The sequence below is a fragment of the Lithobates pipiens genome, unplaced genomic scaffold (genome assembly GCF_037356315.1).
Source record: "Lithobates pipiens isolate NorthernLeopardFrog02 unplaced genomic scaffold, aLitPip1_a1.2 Scaffold_13, whole genome shotgun sequence".
NCBI classification, from domain to species: domain Eukaryota; kingdom Metazoa; phylum Chordata; class Amphibia; order Anura; family Ranidae; genus Lithobates; species Lithobates pipiens.
Window position 1 is genome coordinate 8,814,905 of NW_027507718.1, and position 9,483 is coordinate 8,824,387.

Here is a 9,483-nt window from a genome sequence, read left to right on the forward strand (position 1 = left end):
TTTGTTGAGGGAGTTGGGTGTTAAATTATTGGTGGCAATAGCCCGCAGGAGAGATTCCTTCATCCATGCTGTTTACCGTGGATGAAGAATTGACTGATCTCTCTCATTCAGCCTATATAAGACCTCATTTGGAAGTGTGGTTGGGGGGCCAACCCCCCCACCCCCTTAAAGCGGAGGTCCGCCGACCATTCTTTTTTTTTTTCAGCCATTCTGACACTTTGCTAAACACTATACAACACTCACTTGTTTGGTGTATTCCCTCAATGTCCATTTTCGATTAGAAAATTAACTAATAAAATCTTATGATGGCCGGTTCCATCTTGCTTGTGGGCATGTAAAGCCCACAAGCATTGATTTCCAGGATGCGGTGAATGCATTCACCGCTCCTTCTTGTGCATGCTCACTGTTTACGGCGAGGAGAGATTTCGCGGCGGCGTTCCGCACTGCCTCCTGGGAAGCCTGAGACTTAGCTCCCAGGAGACAGTGCGGTGTCGGGAAAAAGCTATATACACACCTACTCCCGCCGTAGTGAAAGACAGGAAGTGCCACAATAAACACCGATACTAAGGTCAATACAGCACTAAAAAAATGGTTTCTTTTGTTCATTTGCACATCTGTGCAATGCACTGATGGGGATAAGATTAGGGTAATAATTTGTGTGAACCTCCGCTTTAAGCTGCAATAGGCAGCGGATAGTGGTGTTTACATGACACAAGCAACGCATCACAGCCGTGGCAAAATATACTCGACATGTAGCGATCGCTGTTTGCTGGCAAAAATGGGGTTAAAGCAGGCAGTATGAAGGCATCATATCTCTTCCTCACAGCCCGTCCATTGTTTTGGAATGCATGATTTGAATGCGAATTGTGCTTCAGATGAAAGGTAGATTTAGAGACATGTCCAAATCTACCCAAAAGGTGTATGGCTAACGTAATATGGCTTCAGGAAGGCTGCTTAAATCTTGATGAATGTGTTAATAAATGCCTTCTATACACATTTCTGTTCATACTAGAGTTTACCAGCTGAGGCCTGTGTGAACTAAGCCCTAGTCTTTAGTTCCCTCATGACTACAAACACATTTTGAATATTATATAATGTAATATGCTCATGTAAGCATCTCATTTACAAAACCTCACTGCCATTACCTGTTGTTTCTTGTCACATCTGATTTCTAAGAAAAGTGGAGTTGCACTTTAATCCAGTTTCTGCTAATAGAAAATATGTAATGCTTTGTAATCTGAAAGCGTTCCATCCATTTTAAAGATACTTTCCTTTAAAACCTTGCTATCAAATATTTAATCATATTGGTGAAACAGTTTCTGTGGAGATTCCAGAAAATACATGGACACGTGACTCTCCAATAATTCAGATATGAAAAGAAGCAGATCAGCAAGTGCTATCTTTAACGGTGCATGACAGCGTGCCACAAGCTGCTTGCTGACTCGTAAGTTGACCTCTGTACCTTGTTCTACAGTGATCTTCTCAAGGATCACACTGTTTTGTTCCCAGCTGGTCACATTTCATGGAAAAAGTTTGTTTTGCTTTTTTATTCCGCTGCTGTTTTTAAAAGGCCATTCCTTCACTGCCAACCTTATCAACAAACGTTCCTGTTTACTTTACTAGGCTCTTTCTGTTTGCCTGAAAATCTATTAGCAGCTAACTACTACTCTTAAAAAACAAGGCCCCTTTTCCTGTCCCAAATCCATGAAAGAGAAACAAGCCACTGTTTTTTTCCAACTCATAAAGCTGAACATTGGTGTGCACAGGCTATTGCATTAGGGTGTGCACCCCAGACCACAAACTTGTATGCGTGTATATCAGCAGAACAGTGGATGGTATCAGCAGAGCAGAGATTGGTGTCAGTAGCGCAGTGGCTGGTGTCAGTAGTTTTTATTTATTATTATTATTATTATTATTATTTTTTTACTATTTTTTAGGAGCCCCCATTGGGGGGCTATGGTGAAATATCAAGGGTCTAAAAAGAGAGAAAGGGACTGAGGACATAGCTTCCCCAAACGCTTTCTCTGCAGCCTCAGCTGAACTGGACAGCGAACAAATGGAAAGTGCTCTGTGCTGAACGGCTTCCTGTTCATTCACAAACTGAAGCATAGTGAATGATTTACTGAATAAAAGGGTTTATGTGATTGGAGAAGGAAAGATCATGACATCCAACCCCCCCATATGAATGGATGAGGTTTAAAACCACCAGCCTTCTGTAATCAGTGTACTAAAATTGGAACTATAAGTCTCTGCGCTGGACCTTTAACGTTTATGGTACTGTTGGGGCTGAATGAAATGGGGGAGGTGTAAAATGACCAGCCTTCTTTTATCAGGGCATCACATAATAAAGAGAAGGAGAGAAAAGAAAACTCCTTAGGGCATACACACATGTTGGTAGGCACATGGGTGATTACAAGTACATAATATTATCAGCTATACCTAACCTTCTAAACAAAATCTTTAAAATCTTTAAAAAAAAGAATAACATGTAACCCCAAACCTGTGCACCAATATTTAAAACACACATTAGCCTACTCCAATACTGGGCCCATAGTCTCAAACAGGGCTTTTTTTTTCAGCTGGAACTTGGTTGAACTCAGTTCCACCACCTCTGGCTCAGGCCCTCTACTTCCTTCTCTACACTATTACTTGTAAACACAGAAGCTTGGCTTCTTAGTTTACAAGTGACAGCTTATCTCCCAACAGCTCCCACAGATCTGATCTCCAGAGCAGCTCCCACTGAGTGCATGATGGAGACAAGGGAGGTGCAGGTGCTGACACCCCCACTAGATGTTCTCCCTGTAAGTGAGAGAGGCAGAGCCACCTACAGTGTGTGGGTAGGTACTAGAGCCCCCTGGGTACTTCAGCTTAATACAGCAACACAATTAAGACAAGTGGAAGATGGTGGAGCTTTTAATGAGGAAGAAGAAGATAGGGGCAGTGGAAAGGGGGTTGCATGCAGAGGTCAGAGCTGAAGAGGGGTGAAAGGGAGATGTAAATAGGGGATGCAGAGGTAGGCAACTGTTGAATAAAGCTAAGACATGCACCCTGTTTGGTGCAGCGCACCCCTGAACTCTGCACTGTGTGTGTAACAACCCCCGAACTCTGGATTATGTACATTATGCACTCCTGGTATTTAATTCCCCTTTCAGACACTTCAACTGTTAGTGAAATTTGACCACATCCACTATTTGATGTGGTTTTGGGGGGGGGGGGGGGTTTGGGGGGTCACGGTTGAGTTCCTGCACCTATTTTTTGAGAAAAAAGGGTCTGGTCTCAAGCCATTGTAACCAGATAGCATCAAACTTTCTCATTGAATTTCTCAAAAATATGTATATTTTTCAAGAAAAATAAGTCTGTTAACATCAAAAATACAATCTAATACAGTAGGAGGGTTGGGAGAGGTTCACTTAAGGGCAATTTGTCTACAAGACACAAAAAGAGCATGCAAAATCGCAATCAACATAGAAGGTGTAAAGAGAGGACTCAAGGCAGCCAAGTAGACATGAAAGTGGTTCAACAGGAATATTCACATCCAGGAGCCCATTAAAGTGTTACTAAATCCACAACAGTAAGATCAGTCTGTATATCCAGTTGCAGACTCTGGCCATACTAGACACGCCCAAAAAAATGTAATCATTGTACACTATGCTCAGTCCTTCTGCCCTGCTGCTGAGATCTCCCTATCCCACTACCCCACAATTCCGCTGTGATTAATCACAGCTGCATAGCCATGAACACAGAGAAGGTCCAGGCAGCAGGAGCTGTAAAAACAAAACAAAAAAAGCTGCCTGGCAATGTTTATCATCAACATTGCTCAACAGTGAATACAGAAAGCCACAATGAAACACTCATTTTCAATTTGTAGCTTTCTGTTTTTTTTAATCTACAGATCAAAGGGATGAAGTCAGTTAAAGCAACCTAACAAGTATAAAAAAAAGTTTGTTTGTGTTTTCTTATTAAATGTTGCTCTGTTGAACCCCTTATTAATCCTTAGTTTACTCTAATCAGCCCTAATTCAGTCCTTATTCTCCTCCATTTAAAGCGGGAGTCCGCCGGGAGTCCGCCGTTTTTTTTTTTTTTAAAAGCCAGCAGCTACAAATACTGCAGCTGCTGACTTTTAAAATAGTGACACTTACCCGCCCAGCGCGCCCGCGATGTCGGCACCCGAAGACGATCTCTCGATCGTCTCTCGGGTGCTGCCGCCGCCATCTTGGGTATGGGAATCAGGAAGTGGAGCCTTTCGGCTTCATTTCCCGGTTCCCTACTGCGCATGCGCGGGTCACGCTGCACAATAAGGATGGTCCCCGCTGTCTCTGGGATCCGTGTGTTTCCCAGCAGGCAGCGGGGGACTTTCGGAAAGGGGCGTAGATTCTGCGGAAAGGGGCGTACCTTCTGCAGAATCTACTCCGGAAGTGGGTGCAGATACCTGTACTGTACAGGTACCTGCACCCCCTCCCCCCTGAAAGGTGCCAATTATAATTATAATTTTCCTGTTTTTTTTCCTATTTTATTGACTAATATTTAAACTTTTTTTCTGTTTTTGTTTGCTTTGTTCATTAATATGTTTACACCTTTTACATATATTTAAACCTTTAACACTGAAAAAAAGCACAAAATTGAAAAAAAAAATACTTTACTTCATTTGTAAATAACTGAAGTCTTTGCAAATCATAATTTTAGTGTTTTTAACAGGACAAATTACAGAATAAAATGCACACTTTTTATGTGCAGTAACACTTTGGGGCTGATTTACTAAGATGAATGTGCTGCGCCGGTTTATACCTCAATTTGTGCGCCAGATAAATTATTAAGTGAGCGTATGAACTGGCGCACGCATAAGCGCAACAGATAATATGCCGGCGCACACGATAATAATCTCCCGTTGATAATAGCGCACGCCGTATCATTAAAAATCCATTCGCACAGGGGCAACACAACTTCCAGCGTGACTTTGGGAGGCAACTTGGACACGACTTGAGTATGAATCGCCCCTCCTGAACCGTACTAGGCCACATGCCCTCAACATTGGGAGGGTGATTTGGGGTCCCCCCCAAAGCACCTTTCCCCATGTTAATGAGGACAAGGGCCTCATCCCCACAACCCTGGCCGGTGGTTGTGGGGGTCTGTGGGCGGGGGGCTTATCGGAATCTGGAAGCTCACTTTAACAAGGGGACCCCCATATCCCAGCCTCCTCCCCATGTGAAATGGTAAGGGGGTACAAAAGCACCCCCACCATTTCACCAAAAAAGTGACTTAAAAGTGTTAAAAATGACAAGAGACAGTTTTTGACGAGTCCTTTATTAAAGTCTTCTTCTTTCATCTTCTTCGAGTCTTCTTCCTTTCTTCATCCGTTGGTTTCTTCCTCCATCTTCTTCTACCTCCATCTTCTTCATCTTGCTCCGGTGTTCTCGTCCGGCATCTTCCTCCATGGCTCTTTTTCCTCGCTTCGTTCTTAGGCCACTCCGAGCAATGGGAGGCTCCCGCTGTGTGACGCTTCTCTTCTTCTGACACTTATATAATGGAACCGTGCGTCAGAAGAACTGTCAGAAGAAAAGCGTCACACAGCGGGAGCCTCCCATTCCACGGAGCGACCCGAGAACGAAGAAGAGATGCCGTGGAGGAAGATGCCGGACCAGAACACCGGAGCAAGAAGCAGAGGATCGGAGGAAGAAGAAGATGGAGGAAGAAACCGAAGGATGAAGGAAAGAAGAAGGAAGAAGACCAGAAGAAAGAAGATGAAAGAAGAAGACTTTAATAAAGGAATTGTCAAAAATTGTCTCGTCATTTTTAACACTTTTGTTGCTTTTTTGGTCCCTTACCATTTCACACAGGGGGGGGAGGCTGGAATCTGGGGGTGCCCTTGTTAAAGGGGGCTTCCAGATTCCGATAAGCCCCCCGCCCACAGACCCCCACAACCACCGGCCAGGGTTGTGGGGATGAGGCCCTTGTCCTCATCAACATGGGGACAGGGTGCTTTGGGGGGACCCCAAATCAACCCAATGTTGAGGGCATGTGGCCTGGTATGGTTCAGGAGGGGGGGCGCTCTCTTGTACTGCGGCCTGCCAGGTTGCGTGCTCAGATAAGGGTCTGGTATGGATTTTGAGGGGACCCCCACGCCATTTTTTATTTTTTTATTGCTGCGGGGTTACCCTTAATATCCATACCAGACCTGAAGGGCCTGGTATGGAATTTCGAGGGACCCCCACGCATTTTTTTTTCTTAATTTTTTTTTCTTAATGCTAACATGACCTGTGTGCAAATAGCCTTAAAAAAAAACCTTAGAAGTGAACCAGCGCAAGGGTCAGATAAAAGTCTAGTTGAGAGGGGCGCCTGTTCAACATATGCAAATGAATCTACACGGCTTGACATTTACTAAGATTTTGCCGGCGCAGTGAACCAAAGCGCTTGAACATGCGCAAATGCTGCTTGCGCATGCGCAGTGCATAAATTGACCTAGCGCAGTTCCAAGTGTATTTGCAGGCACTGCGGGCTTGTTCAGAGAAAGTTACTTTTCCATTCTATTTTGGGCATATTTGTTACTTGGACAGTTATAACTATACTTCCTCACATCACTCACATCACCCACATCACCCCCATAATATTGGCACTTCCAGCTTCTTTTAATTCTGAGTTGAAGAATGCGCGCGCCATGTCTATAGCGGCGCACAGATCATGCTAATAGTAAATGGGGAATTGCGCTGTGTTACAGGTGCAAATGCTTTGTGAACGCCCATTGCACATTGGCGTGTGCCGCAACTCATGGCTCAAACCCTTTGTAAATCAGCCCCTATGTACGTTTAAACTAACACTGCCCAAAAAAAAAGGAAAAAATGTCTTTTGTTTGTCTTTAGTTTTATTAAGTTTGATTGTCTGGGGATTGTGAAAAAAAATCATTGTTGCAGGACAATATTCACAAAAAGAAAGCCTTGTCTTAAGTAATGACAAGCTTATCGCCAAAAAAACAGGCTCATAGCAGAAATTTGATAATTGCTCTTGTTCATAAAGGGTTAACAGGTATGAGAACCTAAGTGGATATACAGTAAAGCATGCTTCTTATACTCACTGTGGAACCTAAGGGGTTAATCCTCTGCATTGTGTAAAAAGGATGTTTGATCCTGACTTCTCTGATCCTTCCCTTCTTCCACTGTGCCCAATCCATCTCCTGATAAGGTAGAACCTTTGGAGTCACTCTGCACACGCTCAGTTTGGTGTATATTGCTAGGAGTTTTTTTTTTTTTTCTTGGGAGAGGGCATGTGATCAGAACAGGGCCAATCAGCACTGTCCAGACAGAATTAGGCGGTCGGCAAGTGATTACGGCAAACTATATAATTGCTCCTTGTATAGGTACAGTATTTATCAGTGTATAATATGCCCAGGCGTATAACACGCACATTCATTTTAAGAGGGAAATTGAAATTAAAATTTTAAATAAGGAACTTTGAAGCAAAATAAGGGTCAGTGCCCATCTGCAGCCTCACCATTGCCATCAATGCAGCCTGATCAATGCCCATCTGCAGCCTCACAAGTGCCATCAATTGCAGACTCATCCGTCCACAACAATGCAGCGGCCTCAACATTGCCATCCGTGTGGCCTAATTGATGCCCATCTGCAGCCTAAAAGGGACAGAGAGGGGGGCGGGATGAGTGCCGACAGATTACATACAGTGAGAATTCCCTATGATAGGCAGAACAGTGGTCCAAGTAAACAGGAGATTCTCACTATATTTAATCTGACGGCGAATGTCCTGCCCCCCACCTGTCCCCTCCAAGGCAGCTAAATTGAAGTATCGGCATATAACACGCACACGCTATTTGCACCCGATTTTCAGGGTGAAAATGTGCGTGTTATACCCCAATAAATACAGTATGTCCTTTAAGGGACTCTATCATAATTTAACAATGTAAGCTGCTGTTCCTGAATTCTCCTTTTGATAGTGCATAATACTCGTTTCTGGCTGTCATTCTGATTCTTTGGCACTGTCTTAGAAGCTGATTCAGAACAAGTAATAAGCATAGAGAATTCGGACACACTTTTGCATCATGCGTGTTCCCGTACTGCAATTTAAACGTATGTATCATAGACCTTCACTCTACTATTGTACTTTTTGTTTGTATTTCTCCTTCTCTGCATCTTTCACATAATTGCAGATACATTTTTTTTTAAAACATTTATGTTGAAAACTCTCGCCTAGGTGAGAATGAGCTTCCCAGCTACCTTCAGCCTCCTGGGATACTCACATCATGCGTCAGGAGGCTTCATGGAATTCTACAGAATGCCACGACATATCATCGGGAGCTGAATGCTTTTTACAGACCCGTGTAAACATAAACTTCAAATTATAAATAGTCTACATAAAAAATTAAAAAATACATTTTTTGAAACAGCAATTCATACTGAAAACATTTTACGTTAATATGATCAAATTCATTCTGTCTAAAAATCAATAAGATAATTTGGTTTCCTTGTAGAAGGTGTACAAAGATTTTGACTTTTTTTTGTATTGTTTCCTTTGCAGCTCCGTCTTATGTACGAGTGTAATCCAATGGCCTTTATCATTGAGCAGGCAGGGGGAATGGCAACAACTGGAACCCAGCCAGTGCTGGATATACAGCCTGAGAGCATTCATCAGAGGGTACCGCTAATTCTTGGCTCTCCAGATGATGTACAAGAGTACTTGGCCTGTGTGAAGAAACACCAGAAGAGCAGCTAATCGCTGAGTGTACAACTGTAGGGTTTGTCCTTCCTGTACACTTCATGCCGTGAATATGTGTTCTGGAAATGCTTTCCTGGCATATTGCATTTTCTCAGTATCCTGTCTTGTTTTATATTTGAAAAACACAGCAGAACAAACAGTCCTTTGCATTATTTTTTTCAGTTAATGGCAGTAATGAAAAATACATACAGTAAGTAGGCTGCTCCTTCTGAAAGTCCCATTTGCCTGGTTGTTTTGTTAATTAATGTTAATTGCTTTAGCTCTCCTTAAAAGATCATATAAATTAATGAAGGGATCAAAATAAGATAACCCTGATCGAAGGAAAATTCCAGGAAACAGGAACTTCCTGAAAACAGTATCATTTTTAAAATGACTTTTGCAAATTAGGTAGATTATCTGTTGTTAATGCTAAGTCCACCTTTTACAATAAAAAAAGTTTTGCATGAAAAATGTGCATTTGATACTTTTTTGCCAATCAGCCTGCAAAGCATTGCAACTGTGGTCAGTGGTCGGCAGGTGGAGTGTTAGGGTCCTATAGATTCTTTCTTGCCCATATGGAGGTACAGACTTTCACTTAGAGAGCTGGAGAAGGGATTAATGGACTACCAGTGCGGTAAACACCACTTTGATACCACCTGGAACCATATCGGCTATAATGAGAAGAGACTAAAGCAATCAAAAATCCCTCACTCTAATTAGTGCGTAGCGCAGTAAAGCCTTCTTAAAACAGAAGGTAGTCAATGGAGTTGATTTACTAAATGCAAA

At 42.8% G+C, this 9,483-nt stretch overlaps 1 protein-coding gene across 1 annotated transcript in view; it reads left to right on the forward strand.

The window, feature by feature from the left end:
- Positions 1-9,168, forward strand: part of LOC143973923 (fructose-1,6-bisphosphatase isozyme 2) — an 85,019-nt gene extending 75,851 nt beyond the window's left edge. Inside the window, exon 7 of the mRNA XM_077474820.1 lies at positions 8,521-9,168. Coding sequence (XP_077330946.1) covers positions 8,521-8,715 — 195 coding nt within the window. The 3' untranslated portion in view covers positions 8,716-9,168. The remainder of the gene's footprint in view (positions 1-8,520) is intronic.
- Positions 9,169-9,483: the final 315 nt, after the last annotated feature.